This window comes from Anas platyrhynchos, chromosome 3 (genome assembly GCF_047663525.1).
Source record: "Anas platyrhynchos isolate ZD024472 breed Pekin duck chromosome 3, IASCAAS_PekinDuck_T2T, whole genome shotgun sequence".
NCBI lineage: Eukaryota > Metazoa > Chordata > Aves > Anseriformes > Anatidae > Anas > Anas platyrhynchos.
In genome coordinates this window covers 31,006,118-31,032,275 of record NC_092589.1, presented here as the reverse complement: position 1 = coordinate 31,032,275, position 26,158 = coordinate 31,006,118, and the positions used below count along the sequence as shown (strand labels likewise).

At 39.5% G+C, this 26,158-nt stretch overlaps 1 protein-coding gene across 2 annotated transcripts in view; it reads right to left on the bottom strand.

Annotated features, from left to right (window-relative positions):
- KIF26B (kinesin family member 26B) overlaps positions 1-26,158 on the bottom strand; it is a 290,536-nt gene that overhangs the window by 177,742 nt on the left and 86,636 nt on the right. For both annotated transcript variants that reach the window (XM_027453855.3, XM_027453856.3), the window contains one exon: positions 21,303-21,836. In XM_027453855.3, the coding sequence (XP_027309656.3) occupies positions 21,303-21,836 (534 nt within the window). The remainder of the gene's footprint in view (positions 1-21,302; positions 21,837-26,158) is intronic.

The following is a 26,158-nucleotide window of genomic DNA, read 5'->3' as shown; positions in this document are numbered from 1 at the left end:
TTTACATCGGAAGGAATCAGTATATTGGGTCTGAAAGAATATTGGCCAAGCTTGCTTCTACCTCTGTCCTTTGGTACTGATGTATTTATGGAGCAACCAGACAAACAAAAAGGAAAATAATATTAAAGGAGGGGAAATTACATGATCTGAAGTGTTCAAGACAGCAAATGCCTACCTACAGCAAACATATCTTGGTATAGAAGTTGCAGATTCCAGGCTGCAGTGGCTCCTTTAGCCTGAGCCACCTGATGTGCTAATTTTATTTATCGGCTACTACTTTATTATCAATCTATTTTCTGAACGGTAAGGTCTCTACCTCGTAACAGAAACACAACAGCTTTCATAACTCACCTTTCCACTCAGGATTATACCAGCCTCTCCTGGTCCTCCCCAAGGAAGCCACAGGCAGGAGAGCTGCCCCACGGTGCAGACTCCGTGCCCCAGAGAAGCAGACACCCCGTGGACAGACCCCAGCAGCGCTGCAAGCTGTCCCTTATGAGGAAAGCAGTAAACACCTTCAGCGAGACCCACACACCCCTCTCATTCCTGAAGCTCCACCAGCCAAGTCTCTGTGGGCAGAACAGCAGTGCAGGTTTCCCAGCTGGCATATTCCCACACTTACCCTGCAAATGAAACATAGGAGCAGCAGCTAGCAAAGAGGTTCTAGCCTCAATTTTGGGTCCCCAGGCATTTCAGCAGTGAAATACAATAAAATAAAATAATAAAAATGATACTGTACAGTTACACAATAAACCTGCTTTCATTCTCATCAAGGAGACAATAATAATGTGGCAATCTGTGGGAAAGCTGAGGCTGCCCCCACCTTTCGGAATTTATTTTATTTTAAGTCTACTTCATTAAAGTTTTTGGTTCTCTTAATTACCTATGTATCCTCCTGCTGCACCATAAAGCTGTGCAGCTGGAAATTAATTGGATTTTTTTTTTTTTACTATCACTTCTATTTCCTATCAGATTTTTACCCTATTACAAAAGGAAGTCTCTTAAAAGAGAAAAGGACTTTCTTTTGCGCGACTCACTTAAAATTGAGTGTACACATCCAGATTCAGTGGTCACGCTGTAAACCCTTGCTGCATCAACTACCTTTTAAGACTTCAGTAGTCAGGCTAGTTGTGCTAAAATAAGAAGGGCAGAAGAGTGTGTGCGGACCATGAAAGGCAGTCACACCTGGCTTCTGTCTGTCTGTGCACACGGAGCAGCATCCAAACGAAGTGAGGGTGCTCTTGAAGCTGAGGCAGAAGTCTTTCAAGCTCACTGTGTGCAGGAGCAATACATTTGTTATGAATACAAACTTTCATTTCTCCGATCAGCTACTATCCTGCCAGCAATGTCAAGGCATTATAAGAAGTTCAAATCTTGCTGTGGCTGCTTCCCTATCGCAAACAGCAATCTGTAAGCCATTGACCTTTCACTGTCAGTTGACAAGAGCAGCTCTAGAAGCTACCAGAGTGTGTCAGCATGAGGGCTTATCTTAAATGGCATTATTGACCCAGAAAGCAACTTCTTTCTCTAGCTAGCAAGAGAGTAAGCAATAAAAAACACCATTACTTTTTCCACACATAGGTGTGTGAACTAGATCATTAGTCTTTATTTAAAAGACATATGATCAAGTTCTACCATTAAAATGTGTGGAAAAAACTACTTCATTTTCAGGACGAAAAAAATGACAGGCGTAGAGATTCCCATATTGAATACTGCATAAAAATGCGTCGTAACACAAATTTGGCAACACACACAATCACCCCAAGATCTCACCTTCTGGGGAGATAAGACCAGTACATGTCTGACATGCCTCTTACCCAGCTGCTCTTGGAAGGTTGTGTGGGTTTGACCCTCAGAAATCCAGCAAATGTCTTGAGTCTGTTCAGAGTTTGGTACCTTTCCACCAGCTTCCCCATTACAAAGAAATTATAGAAAAGCTGACGTCTGTAAACTGCAGCCTAAGATACAACTATAGCAGTACTGGCAGATACCACAGTGGTAGAGATCGCCCGTGTGTTAGCTAATACAACTATCCATAAAGTACCTTACAAAGGAAGGAACTAGAAGACTTGACTGGACAAATGCTCTCAGACACATGATCTGATTTTCTGGGTTTTTTTGAGTGGTTCTTTGGGGACCCAGGAGTTTGTATAAACTTCAGCCCGAGATGGTGAATGAAGCAAGTTTCTGACTGTTTAAGGGCTGTTTGCAGTCAAGAGTCAAATCGTTTAAAAGCCAGAAAGCAATTGGACCAAGCAATACAGAAGTCTAGGAAGCTTAAGTTGAGAGAGAACAGGAAATCCTCCTCGACTCATCAAATATTCTAAGTTTGAAGATTTATTCTGTCGTATCTTTTTCCATACACTTTCTTAAATCATCTTTACATAGAAGTACATTTTTAAAAACTGATTAAATAAAAGTTAACCTCTGACACTTGAACAATTATTAAAACTGCTCATGAAGCTTTCTCTTTTCCTTCTGCTATGAAATATTAACCACTCAGCATCTGAAAGGACTCTAAGGAGAATCTTGTATATCATGATTCATCCATTAGTGAAATAAAACTTAAAATGAATATTTGAATGCTTTGTTAAATTGATGTCTTTCAGGACAGGTCTAAGGCTCCAAGTGCTCTCAGTTATTCTGAAAGCTCCACTGAAATCTTCAGGCAGGAGAAAAAAAAAAAAGAAAAAAAAAGCTTTATAGAAAGAAATATTGTGTTGAAATCTTGCTGTCTGATCATTATGTTGACATGTCCCTTCTCAGCATTTCAGTTTAGCTTAACAGATACTGCAGCATATCTTCCAGTGTATTACCTGTACTGAAATAAGATCTCTCCTCTTAAAAAGAGAAATTTGCCTCCTTTCTGAAGAAAGCATTTTTTCTGCTTTCTTTGTTTGGGCTCAATTCCATGTGAAGTATTCAGAAATGAAAATATCCAGTCTTCTGCACAAAATTTAGTTCTTAAAATGCTGCTATAAGCATTTAAGTGCTCACAATGAATTAATGTCACTGAAGTTGCGCCTGTTCAGGTGACCCATTCAACGCATCATTTGTAATGCTGCCTAAGGAGCCAGTTTGCTTTCTGAATTCCTGACATTGTGTTAAAAGATTATGACGACTCAGGCACAGAAGTTTTTGTACTTCATCATAACAGCTGTCCACATGTACACTCTTAGACTGTTGCAAGTGCAAGGTAATGTGATTTATCTTAGTCTCTTTTTATAGACCTAAGTGAAAGAGACAAATTCAAATCATCTCGAATTTGCTGTAAGCCAAGACCATGCATTCACATTTACCAGGTATTAGCAAACTTGCAGAGAACTTATCAAGCTGATCACGCATCAGAGCCCTAAGAGGAGATTAGAATAATATTACAGTGGCATCTGGATGAAACTGTATTGAAGTTGATGCTGTGACATCCAGTTTTCATTCAAAATAAATTGTTACATTCTGATGTAGCCTTAGATAGCTAAAATAGGAACCATTATGCAAAGCTGAATGCAGAGCTGCTCAAAAGTTACACCCTATGTTCAGAAGAGGTCTGTGGTGCAAAATGTGAACACCGAGAATTAGCCATTACATAGTTCAAAAATCCATGGAAGATGTGCAGAAGAGGAAACCAGAGAAGCACCAACAGTGTGGTGCTGCAAGAGAGGCACTTTTAGGGGGCTGAATTCCAGCTGGAAAAGGCTCAGAGCTAAGCCTTGCACTTGCCTAGGAAACGTTCGTATTTCCTTCCCCAAAGCAGAGATGTTGATACAATCTTCAGAAGCAAACAGCGTATCCTTTCAGTGCAAATACCTTGCGAGACCATGATCCCAGCCAACCTCTCAAGTCAAAAAGCATAACAATAGTGTTCCTCTTTCCCCACATGGAAACAGCATTTAGCTTCAACTTACATTCTGAAAACTCCCTCTTTTTGGTCAATTACACAAACCACGCACTAATCTACCATCCCACAGTGTAAGTCATGCTGAATTGCACTGCCCTTTGGCTTTGTGTAGCTGCCTCACCCTTTTCTGTCCTTAATATTAATAGTCCCTTGCAGGTGCTCCTTCTTTCATGGTACCAATGCAGAGCTGTAGCAATAGCTAATTTCACAGTTATCAGTGCTAATGGGACATGCCGTGAAATTGTCTCATTTCCGAAGGAGTCACTACACAGTTGCTAAAAGAGAAAAAAAAAAAAAGCCATGCATCAGCGGGAGTGACCTGTCTATAAATTTAACAAGGTTAGTCTTTCTAATCTGTCACAATACCTGCACACCTGTCTTACTTTCATGTTAATAATAAAAATGTCCTGATGGGGTTTTAAAATTATTTTATGACAGCAGCAACCGTCAGTTTTAACAGCAATACATGAAACGAATTCAAAAGGTGCCAGAAGAGCCTTCAAACAAAACCACTAGCCAGACAGAAAGAGCTCCTTCCCGGCCCCGAAGGTGAATGCCTTAAGGCACAGGTTTGATTGCCTTATTACCTTGGTTTGCATAGCTACAGCTGTTATTAGCAGTCATAAAAATCGTTCAACTGTGTTTGACTTGGAGGCCTCTTCCTGCAGTGAATTCTATAGACTTGACTAGGTGCTGAGTTATGCTATATTCTCCTCTGTTTGCTCTAGATTTACTGCCATCTCAGCTAATGAAAGCAAGAAGAGAAGGAGCACATCCTCAACTGAACACCAAATTAAGCCCTGTCAGTGTGTGCTGCAAACCGCTAGGGACTGGGCAGCTCTCTTCTGGCCCCTTTCAGAGGCTCAGCAAAGAGGTCAACCTGCAAGCTTCAGGCTATGCACGTGCTATGATACTCCACTGAATGAAATAAGCATTTCCTACGCAACACCAAACATTCTCGGCTTTCTATGTATACTCCTAGTTTGCTTCTGTTTTCCAAGCTAATTGTGATTTTGCATCCAGTCATTGCATGCAACTTCAATCGTGTTTTCAAGCACATTTGTTTCGGTTGGCCATTTTCAATTTGCAGGTCTTTTTCTTGACGGAATCCAAGCTGAGTGTGGTTTTCCAGGAGCTAGCTGAACACCACATTAGCTGAAGCTGGCCAAACATTTAATTCAAATGCATGCAATGATCTTTTCCCCAGTTCAAGTAATTTGCATTTTGGTCTGCAGGAACCATCATAATCCATCTTCACTATGACAGCTTTACAGTAAGAAAGTCACACTCCCACTTTTCCCTTTAGGTCCCTTGTACACTTCAAGCATGCTGACTATCCATTCCCAGATGGAATTTAGCACACACTCACTTGCAGTCTGTTTAATTAATACCATTCCCCATCTCTCCTGACCAGATAAATAACATCAGATGAAGAACAAAATTTTCTCCGCAGCACCGATTTAAGATGCTTCTTCTGTTTAGGCAATACAACCCCTTTACTTCCCTAAGATAGCATTTAAAAGATCAGTGATCAATTTGAAGATAAAAACTACAGACGTTTTCCAACTTGAACAGTTCTGAAAAGTGAATAATAGAGGGAAAAGGGGCACTGGCTCAAGTCTGGCTTTGCTCTGCAGCACTTTCTGAAAAGGCAGGAAGGAAAACAGTTGAACATTCACAACCTAAAGCACTAATAAATGGTGAACATTTCTGAAAGAGAATATTCTTTCAAATTCAGACAGTATAACCAATACTGAGAACTTTGGATGGGCAAATAATCACCACTGAATTCATAAAGAATTATTTTCTCTTAAAACAGAACCCAGATCAACCTAGAAGTAGACTTTATGCAGCCTTAATGATCAATGCAGTTTCAACCATTTCCTATATAGAAGAAGGGCTGTAAAAGACAAATGACAGTCATATACAAAGTCTTACACATTTTCCCACCTAATGCATTTAACTTTGGAAGGCAGCGCTCACAGTAAATACTGCTAGTTATTTGCTGTTTTATTCATATTCATTCCTTGTGTATATTTTCACAGCAGAAGTGGCTCACAGCACATAGACAGCATGTACTTGCAGTTCCTGCTATAAATTATTACCTATCTCTGTAGTACCTTAATCTCAGATGGACACGTAATTTGTGAAATATCTAAGACCCTTGTGATTCTTAATTTCTGCCTCGTTGTAGGCCTATTATTTCCTAATCTTTAACATTAACATCTGATAATGCTTATTCTCACTCTTTTACACACCCTGGTCACTTTTTCTGTTGGCAGCCTAAGAGACAGGAGAGGACAAGAACAAAAAAAAAAAAAAAAAAAAAAAAAAAAAAAAAAAAAAAACAGACATTTGGAAAACTTTATAACAAAAGTCCAGAAGATTTAAAGAGAATATCAGCTTAAAATAATTGTCTGGAAGTACCCAGTCAAGACTTATACTTAGTTCTTTCTCGAAAAAGTCAACTTAAATAAGCTTCAACAGGCTATTTCTCTATTTTTATTTTTTTTTTACACAGTAGCAATTAATATCTCTTTTCTTCTACATAGCACACAGACAAAAAGTCACAGCCCCAAGGAGTTTACACAATAACCTAAACTGACAAAACACACTCCACTCTGATCTAAAAATAAATAGCGATTAAAATTAGTGCAGGAACTGTTGGTTGATATTTTTTATAGGCAAACACCAAGATTACATTAACTGGCCCACTGGGAATAAAACAGATTTACAATAGATTTAATTAAATGCATCTAATGAAGTCCAAATATAACAACAACAAACAGGCTCATCATCTGAAATATAGCAAACCATTCTGAACTGTAATAAATTTCTCATGTTTATCTTCAATTTTCATTTTGGCTTTCAGCACCCCACAGAGAATTTTTATTTGCTCGTGAAATGTTTTGGATTTTTCCCCTTCAACTTGTTTACTCAATTTGTAACATAGAAGTTTCAGAAGTTACTTTTAAACCAGTTTTTGAAAGGAAGTCTTTATTTTAATTAAATTTTAATAGAGCATCATGAACCGATTTTCTGCTCCACAGTGACATGCCAAAAGAAGGATTGCTGACTAGAGGTCAGTGGGAGTGCAGTGATGTAATCTATATGAATGAGAAAAAAAGTCTCCTGTCTCTTTGCAATGTATACTGTAGACATTTGCTAAGTCATTTACACTAGGACAAAGGGAATACACCATGGGTATGAACTAGCTCCAAACAGCACAGTACCATTCTATATGCAGGTTAATAACAATAAAAAAAAATCCTCCTGAAATATTTCTCTAGAACTGCTTCTTAAGAAGTATTCTTAGGATGGGCTGAAACACTCCCCACTCATTTCCTTTCCAAACATTTCCTTTTAAAAAAAAATCAATGCTGATTCTTTATTTTTTTAATGTCAGCAGAATGGCATATGATTACTAATAGCAAGAGTTATGATTGCTGGTCTGTCACCAGAGAAGTAAACTTGATTTCACATTGATTTTAGATCAGAACCTATCCTGAAGTTTCTCAGCATTTACCTTTGGAAAAGAAGGAAAGGAGTCTTACCAAGAGGAAATGAAGAGGAATAAAAAGATATATTTGTGCGTGTACAAGCAAAAATACGTGTGTACAAAAATTAAGAAACCAAAACATGGATGCCCAAAACATCAGGAGTGTAATCAATATACGTATGCACTAAAACCAAAAATTCAGGAGGTTGTAGACTAATTCTCCAATACTTCCCACCACTGAGTTGCTCTGCTCATAACAGTCACAGCTATAGAAGCTGTACAAAATGGGGGCAGCGTAGCCCTTTGACCAACCCGGAGGTTGAAATACACATTCCTGCGTAGCATCCCCTACTGACAATGGATTTCAATGCACACAGTGTCCGGTCCTATTGAAGAAACAGATGGTTATGAAAGTGTATGAAAAAAAGTCTACAGTTTCAAAGCTTGACTTTTCAGCAGAACAGCATTATGGAACATTCCCTAGGAGCAAACAGAACATTGTATGAGGGTGACAGGGTTCTAGCTTGCTGGAGCTACTTTTACTAGGAATTAAGGAGTAAACAACTGCTTTTATAAGGAATTGAATAAACAACAGGGGAGATATATCCTGGACTCAGAAGCTTGTTGAAAGAATTATTTTCAATAATGCTAAAACCTAAAAACTTCAGAGGTCAATTTAAAACTTCCATAGCCTTGATCTTCCCAAGAGCACACTTTCAAATGAATCCCTCTAAAACAAGCTCGTTTCCAATCCTTTTTTTCTTTCTTTTTTTTTTTTTTTTCCAGAAAGCACAGTAGCAACTTGTCGTAAATGCTAAAGTGCATGGAATCTGTGCAGTTGATAAAAATTCCAGCTCAAGTTGTATTTGAAGATTAAAAGAAATCAACATCAGTTTCATGAAACCGACTTCTGGCCAGTCTCCTCTGCTTCTGAAGATTTTCCAAGTTGTTGTGAACCCTTAGAATTTCTCCATCTTATAATCCACTCTGATACTGATTCTTCCAGGAAGCCACAAATTTAACTTCCACAAATAAAATCACAAGGTGACCCTTATTGTCCAGAGCATGAATAACAGAAGAAAAGGTTATTTTCTCAACATTTCATAAACTCATGGCACTCATCTCAGGCACACCCTTCACTTTCCTGTAAATGGGATTTGTAACATATAAAGCATGGGATAAAAAACTTTGTTTCATTCAAATCTATTGCCAAGGTTTAATTTTGATGTACAAAGTATTTTGAGTCCTTTTACAGGAATGGACTTTCAAGTCTGCAAAATGTTATACAGTTACTGCTCCAGATCTTTCAGTCAGATTTATATTAGTATTCCCCCAGTAGAATTTAATTTTTCCCCCATTCCATGTCAGTGCAACATTTAAAATGTCTAGGGAGCAAATTCTCTATCTACATAAGCTCAAACCTTGCTCTAGTGGAGCTGTGGCTATTGACTGCCTTTCTATGGTATCACCTGTGGATTCTCCAAGAAACTACAGAGGCATTTCTACTTAAATGCAATAAAATCAGGCACAATACTAGCAGCAATAGCTTACAGGCATTACCCAAAAAAAAATTTCCCCTCACAGATGATATAAAAATGTCTAGCGGATAAAATGGGAACCTAAGAGCAATCAGTTATTTTACAGTATTCCTGTTAAGCAACTAATAGGTACCCTCCTCCTCTCTTACACAAATGGAAACCAAGCCATAATAAGCCTCCACTGCCATGCTTTAAGCCACCTATACTGGAGCAAATATGAGAAATAAGGTGCTATACTATTTATCTTCATCAAAGATGAATATCATAGATACCACAAAATGTCTAGAGCCTCCTTGCACTGCCGGCTGTTCCCGTTTCAGAGGCAAAGGATTGAGGAGGCAGGAAGAGGAGGAAAATGTTCATAATATCTGATTAAAATCACTGAGCAGTGAATGGAAGAGGAAACAAAGAAACCCACATCACTGAGCCTGTAATATCTCATAACCTGCATAACCCCTCTCTCAAGTTCCTTTCCAGGAATCCTGCTCTTGCTGCTGTCATCAAGTATCCACATTTTACCTCCGTTTGTGTAAGTAGGAATAAATTTTGATGAGATGATCTCTGGTAATGTTTAAAGAGATCTTTGCAGAGGCTGAAGTAGAGGACAACAGGAGATAATCAGCTTCAACTGCTAAATTCTGGCTAAATGGCACTTCCAGGAATTCAAGATTACACAGATAAAGACCTTTGTGATGGCTGAATAGGGCAGAGAATCACAAAGCTGGTAATATAAGAACTGATTTTTTTTTTTCCTCCAAAGCCCTCATTTAAAAAATAAAAATAAATTAAAAGGGAAAAAGAAAAAGCTTTAGGACACTCTGATACTCTTATGATTCGTCAAGAAGTCCTGGTGGTCAAGAACCCTTACCTGTGCTGTTCTCATAAGTCACATGAAGAGTAGCTGGTTACACTACTTGCTGATCAGGACAAATGATGATATGTCTGGTTTTCATCAAAATATAAAAAAAAAAGAAAAAAAGAGAAATCTTCCACAAGCTTGCAAAACAAGCATCAGTTCAACCTGCCTAACATTGCAAGGCTCTTCATGGTGCATTTCCTAGAAGCTGATCCAAACACAGACAAAGCTTTTTGAGCACACTTGCCCTGTCAGTCCTGTCTGTAATCACCACCACGATATACCTTCATGGTACAATTGAGAATCATGTCGCATCCATTTTTTTTTTTTTTTTACCTCCTGCACATTGCCACTGAACTTTGCACAAAGCCTTCACAGATGAGAAAAACTGATCAATTAAGAATTTTTTTATCTCACTACTATAGATTTTCTTCTGATGTGTTCTGTACAATTTCTTTAATAATACTTGAATTAATTTTCCATCTTCTATATTGCACTGCAATTGAGAAAATATACAAGAATAAAACAGAGGTGATTGCGTTCATGGTTTAGGGTTTCCAACAAGCAACACTGCCTACCTCCAGTGGCCTTAAACTTGTCAGGACTGAAGGAAAAATAAAGCCTCACAATTTTCCTTCTTGACACTGGTTACATCTTTATAAACTCCTGAAAAGATGGAAGAGCTGAATACATCCTCCTGCAAAAGTCATAGTAACTAACAGTCTCTTCTTGTACTTTTAATGGCATTATATTGCCCTCTGTTGCAATGAGAGCATCATCTTCAATAGCCCTTCGAAATTTAGCATGGCTACAGGCCACTGTACGTTCTGATCTAACCTAAAGTATCTGAGGCCAGAAAAGGAAACAGCAATTATATGATGAAAATAAAACATTTACTGGGAATTTTTCCTTCCTCTGACACTTGAGGAAATAAATTAGTGACAAAAAAATCTTAGTCTCAAACTGGCTTATATTTATTTATTAGCTATATCTTTCTTACAGGGAAGAAAATATTACTCTACATGCATTCAATATGAAGTATTTTTCAAAACTCAGCCTAAACACCTTTTTTTTTTTTTAATAGCATTGACTTTCTTGAAAAGTAATAATGCCATAAAAGGTATAAAGGAATTGCAGAATTCACATCACAAGAATGCATTGCAATTAAGCAGTGAGACTCTGAACCATACTTGCTGTAGATCAATGCAGCCACAATGAAACTAGAGAAGCAGAAGTGACATCATCAAGGATAGTTTTAACCTTTAGTTCTTTTTGTCTTTCCCATTAGCCAAAAGCCTTCGCATACACTTCAACAGCTATTTAATAAACACAAGTACATGCTGCTATCAGAGATTTTAAGACTCACTATTTGAAGCAAAGCACACCTATAACATATGCATGTACTTGATTCAAAGAGCTGTCACAACAGAAACGCCTCACTTACGCTCCTACCTACACAACTAATGCCTTGCACTGGTTGCAGTATAGTCATGGGACATTTGCATCTACCAGTCAGACTTTTTTTTTTTTGACTTACTAAACCAAAGTCCTCTGATACTTTCTTTAATGATACAAGTGATGACAACTGTCGTGCTCCCATGCAAGGCAGAGCTACAGATGCTCCTGCTGAGACTTCCTAGTGACATAAAGCACAATAAGCACAGACCAACCCCTTGGAAGATGAGGGCTCATTACCCTTCCTTTCCCTTCAACCTTTGGAGCAATTCTAAGTTCAGCTACAGAAAGGTTAGGTGGGTGTGAAAGGTGAAGAGCACTTTCATTTCTCTTCAGAAAAGACTGTGGGTTTAAAAAAAGATGGTTTCATTAGCTGGGAGTGGCTTTTTCCTCACGCCATGCAAATGTAATCTTCCTTACTCTCCACAGAATAGAGCTAGGCACAATCAAAGTTCAAAAGTTGCTGGATAATCAGCCTTATGCTTTCATTTGTCAAGAGGAGCAACTCCAACAGATTTCTTAGCTCTACTACTCCGACGCAGCCATGTCAACTGCAAGCCAATTATCCCGGAGTGAGAGAGAAGAGTTTGGTCCCAAATGTATTTTATATGACAGCACACATCTCTCACATTTGCAGTGGTCTGGAATAAAATAGTTGAGTTGCATGGGACCTTCAAGATCACCTAGCTTGACTGCCTGACCATTTCAGGGCTAACCATAAGTTAAAGAATATTATTGAGGGCGTTGTTCAGATGCCTCCTGAACACTGACAGGCATGGGACATCAACCACCTCTCTATGAAGCCTGTTGCAGTGTTTGACCATCCTCATGGTACAGAAATGTTTCCTAAAGCCCAGTCTGAACCTCCCTTGGCCCACACATCCTGCCATCGGTGATCAGGGAGCAAAGCCCAGCACCTTCCTCTGCGCCTCCTTTCCTCAAGGAGCTGCAGGGAGCAGCAATGCCACCCCTCAGCCTCCTTCTGTCCAGACTGGACAACCCAGTGAACTCAGCCTCCCCGCCCTTTTGACAGCTTTTTGCCCTCCTCTGGACACTTTCAAGTACCTTAACATCCTTTTTATATCGTGGAGCCCAGAACTGTGCACAATATTGCAGGTGAGGCTGCACCAATGCTAAATATAGCAGGAGAATCACCTCTTTTCACCTCATTTTGGTTATGCTGTGTATAATGCATCCCAAAATGCAGTTTGCTCTCTTGGCTACCAGGGCACACTGCTGGCTCACGTTGAGCCTGCTGTGACCAGCACCAGATCCCTTTCTGCAGGGATGCTCTACTGCTACTCGCCTCCCTATCTGTACCTGTGTCTGGCACTACTCCATCCCAGCTGCAGATCCCTGCGCTTACCCTTGTTGAATTGCATGCCATAGGTGACTGCCCAAGGCTCCAACATATCCAGATCTCTCTGCAAGGCCTCTCATCACTCCAGACAGTTAACACCACCTTCCAGTTTAGTATCAGAAGCGAACCTGCTGAGGATGCACTTCCCTCCAGCATCCAGATCACTGATAACAATGTTGAACAGGGCTGGCTCTGGCAGTGAGCCCTGGGGAACCCCACTAGTGACTGACCACCAGCCAGATGCAGCTTCATTTATTCTGACCCTTTGAGCTCTGCAATCAGGCTAGTTCATTACCCGGTGTAGCATGCACCTGTTCAGCTCACAGTTGGACAACTTTCCCAGAAAGATTCTGTGAGGAACAGTATCAAAGGCCTTAAAAATACAGAAAGATCACATCTACCACCATCCCTTCATCCACCAAGTGGGTGACCTTACCATACCATTGTATTAAATTACTATGACAGTGTGAGCACTGCTCGGCAACAACTGGAACATGTGTGTTATCAACATTATTCTCATCCTAAATCCGCAATGCAGCACCATACCAGCTAGCAGAAGAAAATTAACTATCCTAACTGAAACCAGGACAGTGGCACAACGGGATTGCCTCGTCCTGTGCTTTTGAAAGGTGGTTCTTAAAAAATGACCAGCTATCATGGACCCCTAAACCTTCTCAAGCAGATTCTCGGCAGACACTGCTAACTAGCTCCCTAAGTAGCTTAAAGTCTGCTCTCTTAAAGCCCAGGGTTGCAACTCTGCTGACCTTTTTTGTCATTGCACCAAAAATTTTGAACTCAGCTATTTCATGACAGGGGAAAATCCAACCACTTTAACTCAAATTCACTGAATTAAAGAGATAACTGTTCCAGCAGAGAGTCTGATGTTCTATTTCTGGTGCCATTTCAGAAACTCGTTATAGAAAAACAATGGTTTTACATGATAGCTATGTGGAATCACTTTTCAGAGTTACATCAGCCTCTAGCTATTTGTTCCTTACTTCCCAAAAGCACATCATAGTATCAAAGAAAAAAAGCCTTGTCAGTTTATTTTTATTTTGCACAGTAATGCAATTCTTCACATTTTAAAGCCTAACACTTTTCCTAAGCAAAATAAAAGGAACAGCATAATGTATTTACTATGACATTACTAAGTATAATCTTAATGTCTCACTTATGATGTAAAACAAATGTCTCTGTCAAGTGAACAATACATTGATTTGCGTCTTCTTTGAGTAGTACCAGTTAGAAATCTAAAGGAAAACTACTAGAAATTTGCTTTCTAATTATTTTGCCATCACTCCATCCTTCCACATCTCAATCAGACTGAGTTACCTTTGTACAAACATCTCTATTTTGTCTCTTCTTGCAAAGGATGTAGAACAATAGCAAGATATAGGAGGAATGTCAGCGATGGGACTGAATCTTTATGCAGCTTTAAAGACCAGCACACTGCTTATAGGAATGATTCAACCCAATGGTGTTTTTTTGTTTGTTTGTTTTGCTTTTGTTTTTAGAAGCCCTGAATCTTCACACTTTAGTAAGAAATAAAAATAAATATAAAAATAGACAAAGAATTCTGAAACATACAACAACTACATCGAGCTCTGGCAATGTTGCTGGAACTGTTGGAAAAGCACTCTTCACTAATCTGTTTATTACAGGCCTCCATCCAAAACGCAGCACCAGTCATCTGTTGTCATCTGGTGTTTATCTTTCACCAGGTTCAGGCTCTAATCTAGGCTCTCTCTCCAGCTGCTACTCAAGGGCCACTTTCAGAACAGAGGGACAAAGAGTCTAAGAGATGACTAAGTACATCAGAACCCAACTCCCAGTCAGCCCAGTTACTCCCGTGCTGGAAAGCTTCCCTGCTGGTTTCAGGAATTGTAGTCCTTAGCAATGTATTGGATGTATTCAAAGGAAGCTTTCTCCATAGAATATGATACCAATTGTCTTATGCTATATGGAAATTTATCCTTAACTTTATTATCCTAACAGCAGAAAGGTTTTGGCGGTGGTTTCTTTTGTTTGTTTTTAACTGCTCACATAAACATACAACCTTTTTATGAATTTTCTTAAGCTTTTGGCCTCAGCGCTATTTCCATGGTAATAGGTTCCACAGAACTGTATATTGCATAAAAAGCATATTTCCTTTTCTCACTTCCAAATTGGCTGTCTTAACTTTTGAATTCCTGTGTTCATGAACTATGAAATAAAGCATAAGGACAAGCTGACCATTTTACTCTGATTCTGTGCCACCTTATTTACAGTGTGGGAGACAAAGGGAGAACTTTATTTTAATGCATTAATTTGTCATCTCCCTCTCTCCATGTCATCTCCACATCATTTTTTCTCACTGTTCAGCCATCTCTCAATTTATCCTTTTGTTCAATGATGCAAGCAATTAGCACAGCTATTATTTCAGAAAAGAAACTAGTCTCACACTTGGACAAAATTCTTAAGCAACAGAGCAGGGGAGGAAAGCAAGACTACAAATCCTCATTAATTGTGATCTTCTGGCTTTCACTAATTTACAGGATTAACTCACTCCTGTAATAGTCCACAGATTTCTTCCTCACATCACAACTGAGTCATGGGGTTTTCATACTCATAGGATAAGCCTACTTAGCTCTTTTCAGTCCATGGGATACCCTTTACCTCCTTCTTCCCTTGGTCACCCTGGTATCATGAAGGGGGAAAGTAATGATTCTAAGGTCATTAAGCCATGCATAAAAATGCCGTAAGAGATCAAATCACACCAAGGTAATGCAAAAAAAAAAGAACCTCCTCCTTTAGTTAGCACAGACTTCAGTTCTCCCTCTTGATGGTATTAGAAAATCCATATACAGCTGGGCTGTTAGTTGAGAAGGTAGACAGGAGGAATAAAATACAAATAGCCAACTCCTGTAATATACAAACTGAATGATCAAACAATCATGGCAAAACGTCAGCTCATGACATACAGTGACTTCAGTAGGGTCATATCTAATTACTAGTAATGTGGTTTAAAAAGGCTTTTAGAGGAAAGCTACTTCAGAGATAACAACTAATGCATGAGGAACAAGGGCAACAGAGATAATTAAGTGGGGATATTAATTTTAGTGCCAATGAATTTGTTTGACAATCTGTTCTTTGGTCCAGTCAAACAAACTTTGGAAATAAAATTCCTGCACTTTCAGTCTACAGTCTCACTATGAGTTACTTTGGCCAAAGAATGAAAAAAAAAAAAATCAGCACAAGAGTTTGCATGCATTTGTTCAACATCATCACTTATGAGCTTGTAGTAACAAGAACAAAGTTTTCTATGTTGTTCTGGAAGCCACCATACTCAATTAAAATCTCATGCATTTCATGACTGAATGCAAGCCATCCAAAATATTCTGGGCCACAACCTAACTGCACATGGGCAAAATACCTCCTGCATTACAGATCTTGTACGGAATTGAGTGTGGTCACATAAGAACATGGTACTAGAAGGGCCAGTACACAAATTTCCTTTTCATTTATTGCTAAGATGCTTTGACAAAATAGGTCTAGCTCTAAGAAGCATGGAATAATTATAGAAAATGCCCGTTAATGTACAGATGGAGCAAGCAACATGATTTCTGTACCCTGCATTATATGCTTCAGAAGCTACTTAAATTATCCTGGCACTGCTGTAGCAATCATTAACATTTTAGCTTTATCCTGCTGAACACTTTAAGAAGTGACAGCAGAAGCAAGTGGAAGAGAAATAAATTAGACAGTAGACACTTAGAAAATAAGGTTGGAATCAAAATCCTGGATGAGGATACCCCACACACAGGCTTTGGCTCTGTATCTGAACTCTCCATCTTGTGCCCAACTCTAATCACTACCAGTTTCTTTCTAAAAGGCTGTGCCTGAAAGAACTGATGTGTTATGAGACAGCCGTGACCTAAGTAAACTCCAAACAAATCATTCATCACTGCAAAACTCCAGAACAAACTGGTTCTTTCTCAGAGAACAGTGTTCTTCTAAACACATATTATACATAAAGAGGAAATAGAAAGCACATACTGTAGGCTTTCATCAATTGTACACAAAGCCTTTGATAACTCTCTGAATAGGCTTGAGATCATTATGCCCAGGGCCAAGTAATGCTCTGCAGTTTAAGATCTCATTTTCCAAAATTTTGGTCAAAAGGGTCTTTTTAAGTGCAGCAGAGAAAGGAACACTTTTTCCTTGAATATCATGATCACTCAAATCCTTACATGTATCATTTTTTCTACACCTAATTCAAACTTCACAATCTCAAGGTCTGAAGCAGGAGGTACTCACCCTATCCACATCAACAGCCAGGTTTTCTCCTCCCCATTCTTCCCTTTCAAAGCCCACATTATTCCTGGAGGAACTGGCCTTTCCCAGTTCTCTGTTTTTTCTCTTACCTTTCTGTCACTCGGATCTGCAAACCATGCTGTGTTAATCTTGTTTTGTTTTTAAACAACCTACTTAAAATTTAGATACACTAAAAGATTCTTTTGCAGATTCAGGAAGGTAACCAGAGGTGGTCCATGGACCAAGGAAATGCCCACCATTTTATGTTCGGCAGTTCATACCATCCTTTTGGTTTAGAGGCATACTAAAACAGGAGAACTATGCTGATCATTTTAGGAACAACTACTCCTAAATAGTGGTGAATTTTACTCCAAAGTGTTTTACTGTAACCACCTTAATCCAGTCGCCTATTTTCCACTCATTTCCCTTTGAAAGCTAACCCTACATCAGCCTGAACTACTACGGACTCAAATCTATCTCATGCTCATTAATGTGGTGGTTTTGTTTCAGATATTTTAGCAGCTTTGGATAATAACTACTAAAAACATTATGCATTTAATTTGCTATCACATTTTGTATAAAATTAGTAGAAGCAGTCATCTCAATAAGGTATTTGGACTTTGCAGCTCCTACGATAGCTCAACCATTTCTTGTTCTTTAAAAGCATTTTGTGACAACTGGTATGTAACATAGGTGTGCTGACACTGTGATATCCTGTAATTCACATTAACAGCTGCACATACAATTACAGGCCTTCCCAAGTAAAAACCTGACCAATTCCAAGGAGTTTTCTCTGAGCAAGCAAGGACTGAAATTCCTTTGAGTGATAGAGAGATCAACAGAAGCCTTTACAAGTGTTAAAACACAGTCTGATCCCGAGGGCATGCATAAAAATGCTACCTGCTGGTGACTGAAAGAGCACAATTTTCAGACTCTATTCAATTCTACTGAATTTCAGCTGGTATTTTCCAATATGTAATCATCAGAAAGGGATCACAATTACCCTCTTCAAGTAAGCATTTCAGCATTCCCGTGTTCATAGGAGGGTCTTCATGGGCCATACGTTTTGAGATTAATCAGTTCCCTTTCCCTGCCTCTGATTCCCTGTCTCACAAGAGGGCTGCTTACCAGCAAAATTTGATTCAGCTCCTTACAGAAAACAGCATCAGCTGTTCATTTGTGAGTCAAGCCTAGGGAAGATCACAGGGTTTTGGAACCAGATCTTTGTTTCTGTCTACTCAAAGAGTGGCTAAACACAGAATGATATAAAACAGGGATGGTGAGGACAGATGGGGTCACGTACTCCATCTCCTAATCTCCAGGTAGGGACTATTTTGTCTACGCACTACTTAGCAGATAATTCTCTGACTTACTCTTTGGAGATTCCATTCGTGAGTTCCCGTAATGCCTCCACGAAATTTATTTGAACTGTCTGTATCAGTAGAGAGGTTCTTTTATGTCTAACATACAGCTCCAGTTAAAGACATCATTACTTCTATTTTTTCTGGCTGTAGACATATACTAAATTACTAAATTTGGTAGTATATAAATTTGCATTTGCTTTACTTACTCCTGATACCAACTGCTTTTTCTGCAGAACTGTTTGAATAGTAGGGTGTTATTTAAGACTTGCCCTACACTATTGCAGCAGCTGAGCCCTACAATATCACAACACTTTTTATTTATTTCAGCAGAACTCAAATAAAAGCTGTAATTCATTCCCCACAACAAGGTGCTATTGAAGGCAGTCTGGAGGGGAAGATCCTAAGAAGGCATCAATATCCTAGAAATTACAATAGCAGGAATATTTTTTAGTGTCTAAAATTACCATGAGTCTATTCCGAGCCATGGTGTGTCTCTTCCAGAATAATGTGTTTCTTTTTTTTTTTTTTGGTGATACTTCAGTAAGAAAATACAGTCACACTTCAAGGTACTCTACCATTGCTGTCAAGTTATCTAAGAGTGTCTAACAAAAGCTAATTTACAGTGGGAGGGGTCTACAAACAGGCACCATTAAGTCTAGAGCGATGAGACTGACTTCTCCTTGGACATCAGTTTGACAAAGTTATAATGTAGAAGGGTACTATAACTCTGTGTGAAGTACAAGGTTTCCATTCCAAGGAATTCTTTTACTTCTTTCCTATTCCTCCAAGCTAATACACAGTGAGGCTTCTATTCTTAATCTATTCTTGAGGGAAGGCAAGAAAAATTAATTAATAGACGTTTGCAAGTAAGTAACTAGTGCCTTTTTGTTTTTTTTTTTCCCCAAAATAATGAAAATCAGAGTTCTAATTAAGATGGGATAACAGATTCATCTTCCTAATGCTCTTCCCCAGCAGAGTTTTGTAACTCTAACAGTAAGTACATAATGAAAATTATATGTACATGGGGTAGAGAGATCGAGAATGTTCTGAAAAATATACAGCAACATTGTTTTCTGTACATTAAAGCAGAAGAAGCAAAGCTTGCATCTCATTATCTCAAGTTGCAGAGATCACTAATCAAAGTTATTCTTCCTACTTGATTAATTTCCAGTCTGATACAGATACTACATAACCAAACACTAAAATCGTTTTAAAGTGCTTAAAGACAAAAGCTATCATCGTTATTCCCTGACTGGACAATTAACTGTGACCCTCTAAGTAAAGCGAGAATTTCAACATTTGAAGGTTGTAAAGAGACTATAAAACTTACTATCAACAAACAGCCCATTACAGACCAGCATCTGTAGGATGGTAGGTTTTTTGTGTGTGTGGTTTTTTGTTTGTTTGTTTGTTTTGCAGGAAGGGAGGTGTTGAATCTGTTAGCAGATTCCAGCCACTATCTTTTCTATTTCCAGGTTAGCAAAAGGAGAGGAAAATGGCAGGGAACAGCAGTCCTTATGGTAACTGGAGCCGAACAGGATCAGACTGGAAAGTTTTCAGTAATAGATTCTCCTTAGTGAATATTTTTAAGACAAAATGAACTGCCTAGGAACCATGAACGTTATTAAAAAGTAAACAAAAGACATTTTCGTAGAAGATGAGCTAAACAATTGTGAAAGCAATGAGACTGAACCAATTTTCCTAATACAAATAATAATTCAGTTTTCTTAATATGCGTTCTTTGTTTAGTTCTTTTCTTACATCAAATGCTTTTGTCTTAGATCAAACTATCGTCACATAGTGATCTGCCCAAATGTGACTCAGGTTCACTAGAGCATAGATCCACAACACAACGGTCACATATTTTCCAGATAAAATAACTGTAATTCACTTCTAGTTTTACCAACTCTTCTTTGGTGCATGGCTGTATCTTAATGCTTATGAATAACATTGTGGGTTGTGGGTTTTTTTGTGGTTTTTTTTTTTTTTTTTTTTTTTTCTGGCTATAATACCAGTCACTCGTACAAAAAAATGTTGAATATTAATGTAGGGATGTATCTTGCAATCTGTTCATAACTTTGTAGAAAGACCAACTTCCAAAGATTCATGTGCCTAAGGAAGCCAATAGGGATAGCTGGGAGAATTCAAAAAGAATAGCCTTGTATTGCAATATGCAAGAGCTTGGGCACTCTAAAAATCTCACTACCTGCAAAAGCAAGTGCTTTGGAAAGCCTGCCTCCTCCTTCTGCACAAGTTAATGTGAATTGGTTCTACAGCTACCTATGTGTGTGTACAGTTACCAAAAGTCAGCCCTCCAAAAAGGAGGAAAAAAACTACTGAGAAGTATATGGAAACAAGCCCCAAACTGCTCAACTCTGGAGACTACTGATCCTTCTGAATCCATGAGAATTAATACAAATCAGAACAATAAGAATCAGTTTAATGTGCAGAAGGACACCAGCACATACTAGCATCAACAGGAACCTGTAACTTCGGGCACATCAACACAGCTGGTGGCTGCTCAACAAGGACTATAGGATCATATACGCCCCGATAAACCAAAAGTCCCTCTGGAAACTTCACATATACCCAGCCAAAATTTATTGGTACATCAGTGCTGTTTTCCACTTGTGAATAGACAAATGTGGTTGACCTCCCAGTTGTTGCTCTAACCAAGTATTATGAGGGAGTGAATGAGTTTGTGTGAACTGTATGAAGGAATAAATGGACAATGTGGCTAATTATCAGCTAGTAACAACAGCTTGGTTCTATTATTAATAACAGCTGCATTAATAAAAGGTGTTTTAATTAACACTGGTTGTGATCTGTGTCTTCCCCCCAACTCAATTCCCTACCAAGGAAAAGAGAATTTGTAGCACTCTTTTTTTCTGGTCCTCACTATGTGATTGGCTCTACTTCTCCCCAGCAGGAACAAGCAGTGTTCGCATGCCCCTGCAAGCTTGTATGAGGGGGGAAAAAAAAGGCAGGGGAGGGGGGAAAGAAAAAAGAAAGGAACGCATTTTATTATCTTAAATTACTTACTTGGTAGGGGTATAGAGTAACACCATTCGTTCTTGACAAAGACCAGGTGCCGTCAAGGTACTGATGAGCCTGGATAGCCACAGAATTAAGAACGTTACCATTGCTGGGGCTGGTGGCCATTTGAAAGCTGACCTTGGCTTGGTGTCCAGGAGAGCCATTTTTCTTCTCCACCCCATTGACAATTCCTAGACTGTTGGGTTTTCCACTGTGTTTATTGGTGACAAAGCCTGTATAATTAGACGTAGCATAAGGAGCAGGCATGTATGCCCAGTCCCTGGGCTGCAAGCTGCCCATGTGCCGGGAACCCACTAACGTGGGGATGTTGGAGAGGGGTGGGGGAGATCCTGGCGAGGCATCGTAATGTTCTGAGTTGGCAGCCTGCTCTAAGGTCAGCACCATCTGAATGGCCTCTTGCTTCAGCTGGTTCAGGTGTGTGGCACAAACATCGCATCTGTTGTCCTTCTCGTTCCATGCCTTCCGAATGGTATTGGGAACTTGGAGCTTGTCATGAATCACTGAAGAGAAACACGGGTCCTAAAGAGCAAACAGAGAAGGGAGGGGGGGACAGGAGAGAAATATTTAACCACTGTCACCACAGTGAAACATTATTACTGCTGATTGTGCATTTCAAAAGCCAATTTATGAGATAAGCTTAGAATGCAAATAAAAGCCATTAGATACAGTCAACACATGCCAGCAGCAGAGTTAAACAAAAATGAGAAACTGGATCATGTAAGAAAGAAAAAAAATATTTTACTTTTACTGATAAATGACAAATGTTATAATTCCAATGCAAGCTTCAGTGCATGGCAGGGAGAATGAATTAACCTGCTTCACACACACCACTGCACCTAATTTCTGACTTGAATGAAATCTACTTCTAGTTACACAGGTGAGATCAAGGGCAACTCCCCTAAAATCAATGGGCTTATAGCAAGGTTCGCTATCTACTCATCATTTGTAGCGAACAATTTTCTCCTTGGAAAGTGTATTTTTGAGACAAAACCGTGTATGATTTAAAACCGCCTACCTCATATCTTTACCTTGTAGGTAGAGTTTTCAATGGCAGTGGTGCTCTCTGTGGAGCCACCCCAATCTGACTACAATGCTGGCCCAAACTGCACAGCAAGTGCTTCAGCAAGTTGTGATGCCAACCAGCAGTCATAGCAGGGCTTATCACCAAACTTGCCTAGTTATGCAGCATTGTGTGGTCTTAGAAATGCAGAGCAATGATGTTTGTTATGCAGAACAAACCATGACAGCTACGTGATGGAAACTAACATTTCTAATGCACTCATCTGAGGTTCTCTCTTTACATGCAAAAAACAGGAGTTCTAGACTAGCAGTGCTGGAAGTGGTGGAGAATATGTATATATTCTGTGCATATATGTATATATGTACATATATGATAAGGTAGGTGAGGAAAAAGAGCTTTATACTCAAGTCACTGGTTATGGAAATTTCACACAATATTTTAGCACTTTTACAGGCCAGGCTTCCCCTCCTTAAGTTTTGGGGACTTATTGGTGGATTTTGTTCTAATTATTAAAAAGATTTACATGCAGTAGCATCAGAATCTATTTTTTCTTCTTTTTCTTTGAGACTTTAACAGCTTCAGCAGCAAAATGAAATCAAACCGGAAAAGTAGAAATAAAAAAAATCCAAAAATAGAGACCACCCTTATCAAGCAATTTGATGAGCCCCATGCCATCAAAGATGGACAGATTTCATGTCTTGATAGTTTAGCTGCACTGGGAAAAAATGAGTAGGGGGTATCATATAAGGAGGGAGAAAATTCATCGGTAAAGGGTCACATTCATTATGATCCATCTTTATTATATACTCAAGCATTTTATTTTCACTGTTTAACTACCGTGAACAGCTCCTCAGCATGCAGTGATTAATTGATTCATAAATCATGGTGCCTCTTTATGCACAGCAGCAAAAGAGCAGTTCTAGCCCCAGAAGCCCAAGAGAGCCATATAAGCTGATGGGAAACAACAGGAGGCTGAGATGTGATCAAGCCTCAAACTGGTCATTTCTATTCCATGCACAAAGGGGGTCAGAGCATCAAAGTGTGTCAGGGAGGCAGGAACTGGATCCTGCATCAGCCCTCCCCCCTTAACCTTCAGGAAAAGTGGCTGATGGAAATCAGGGGGAAAAAACAGGAAGCAAAAGATGTCAAATCCTATTTTCCATCCAAGACCACAACTAGGTCAACAGATCACATCAGATACAGGCACCCCACCCATGATGCCAGGTACGCAGGGAGAGGACTCTACTGTTCCCCTAATGCACTAGACAAAGCCATCCATACAGCTGAAGTGAGGTGTGAGTCTTCTCTCCTGGCTGCTCAATGTCAGTCCAGGAAAAATCCTCGCCGGCTCTTCCTGCAGCTAGCTAATGCCACAGAGCTGGTGGTTGTTCTTTGAAAGTTAACTTCCCTTAGGCAACTGGGCTCGAACCCAGGTACTTATACACAGCATTCAGATCCAGCAGCAGTTTAACATGGAAATTCCTGGATACTATGATAAATATTCCAAGGAAATAAAGCCTTCTCTTAAAGTAAGCAAATGTCAGTATGATATAAATATTCAAGTAGCACACCAGCTTTAAGGAGTGCTGGACAGCAGTGAATTCAGCTTCATCTCAGTGTTAAAACAAACATCAGATCATTCTCTGATACAACAATAAACAGAGAGAGAGGAAGGAATACTGTTCCTTCTCGGGAGTAGAAAGGAATAAAACAGACACCACCTGAATTGATTACTGTTACAACCGGCCCTACTTATCTATCAGACTCCCCTACGTGGATAGCTCAAAACTGGATCCAGGTCTAGGATATGAAACAAAATCCTACAGGATAGCGAATAAATTTGGAGAAACACAGGTTCCAGAAACATTAGTCATAGTCTGTTCTCAACAGCAACAAAAAATGCTAGAGCCCATTTACTTTGTTATTCTGCACTGGGCAGCTCCAGTGTAATTTCGCAGAAGAATTAGTGGACAGACTTGCAACACATCTAGGAGAAGGTCAAGGCTGGACAGTCACAGCACCCTTGTTTGAATAACAGAGCAACGCAGCTACATGACACTAAGTTTCATTATATCATCTGCAAGCAATCATCTGCACACATTCCCCTACAGAATGCCTATTAGTTCAATAAACAGGATCTTGTCCCATAGGCCTGTATGAAATAGCGACGGGCAAACCCCATGAATATGTGGTTTGTGCTAGCTGCACTGAGCAGCAGGAGTTGGAAAGGTTATACTCACTACTAAAACCTGTGAGGTCTCAGAAACCCCATACACACTGTCATGAGAGCAGATTTGCTTGTGAAATCTGAGGTTGACACTGGAAATACCATTTATATTTTGGCACTCATTTCCAGGCCTGACAGAACAAAGCACAGTGACACTGAAATTGAAACAGAACTTTAAAAGTCACATAAGAGTTTGGTTTGAGTTCAGGGCAAAGGTTCATGATGGTTTCTCTTATTGCTCTAATGGTTCACCCATCTTTAGTATAAACAGCATTACTATAAACTCCTATTCCTAGAATAAACACATGAAGACGTGTAAGAGGTCTGAAAGCTTCAGGAGATCTGTCACAACATGGACCACAGCAAAAATGCACAAGGCAAGCACTGAACTAAACAGAGTACTGAACTGAACTTGTCTGCAAGGAGCATTTTCGCATTGAGTTTTCAAGCTCAAGTAAAGACCAATGCCAGCTATGCTTGGCTGTTCATCGTCTCTACTCTGGCCATCTATTAATTTATCCCTCCTCTTTGGTCTTGAATTATAAAGCCACGTTGGAAATACAGTAGAGTTAAGAAAGTTTTGCTTTTTAGAGCCATCACAGACAGGGATGCTGAGGAATTTGTGCTTTACCCATTAAGCAGGCACTAGTTAAAAAACATTGAAGTTCACAGCTGTAACAGGGTAAATGCAGCCCTGACCTCATGGAGGAGGGGGGACCGCACAACTGTAGGTCATGTAAGGTAATGCAGAAGCATCCTCTCTTTGTCTGCCTTCATAAAGCTGTACCTTGCTCTACAATTTTCATGACATTGCAACTCCATCACTGGAAAGCAAACCAGGAAGAGCAATTCTTTCCTTCCTGCTACCCTGCACGGTGCCCATCTCCCTCTACAGAGAAAGCAAACACTTTTAGCATGAAGGACAGTGCTTCACACACACACACACTCATACAAAGCTCAAAAGGCGACAGGACACAAGCAGACAGAGCTCAACTGGTGCAGAGAGGAGCAGGCCAAAAATAGGATGAGCAATTTGCACTTCCATGTTACATGGCACCCAGCTGATCAGAGGTTCATAAGCAAATGTTTCATATGCCTGCTACTTGTTTCACAAACCAAGAAGGTCGACAGTAATATAGGGCATGCAGTTGTGCATGAAATCTTAAATTTTGTTCTGCCAACTGTAGCCAATCCTATGTCGTTACCTCAGAGAAAACTCAACTTTACAACGGATCTCAAGACCTGCTTATCAAATTTTGGTTTTCAACACCAGTATTATTCATTGCTCTTCAGGGAAGAACAAAGCAGTCAACACCAGCTAGATCACAGAGGTCAGCCTCTGCTTGGAGATGCTCACAAAAAACTCATGGATTTCTCTTGTTTCTGAGAGGGTCCAGGCAGCAATGACTGCTGGTGTGTAATCCATCACACAAGGAGAGGGGAGAAATAGGGGGAACACAACAATCAAAGCTCTGCCCTGGAAAGGGTGTTTTCCAGATTCACATTCTCCACAGGCAGGGAGTAAAAGAACTAATTAAGAAATGTAAGTAGGAGGGAAGCCTTAACCCTGATAAAAAACACATGTTTTTCCAT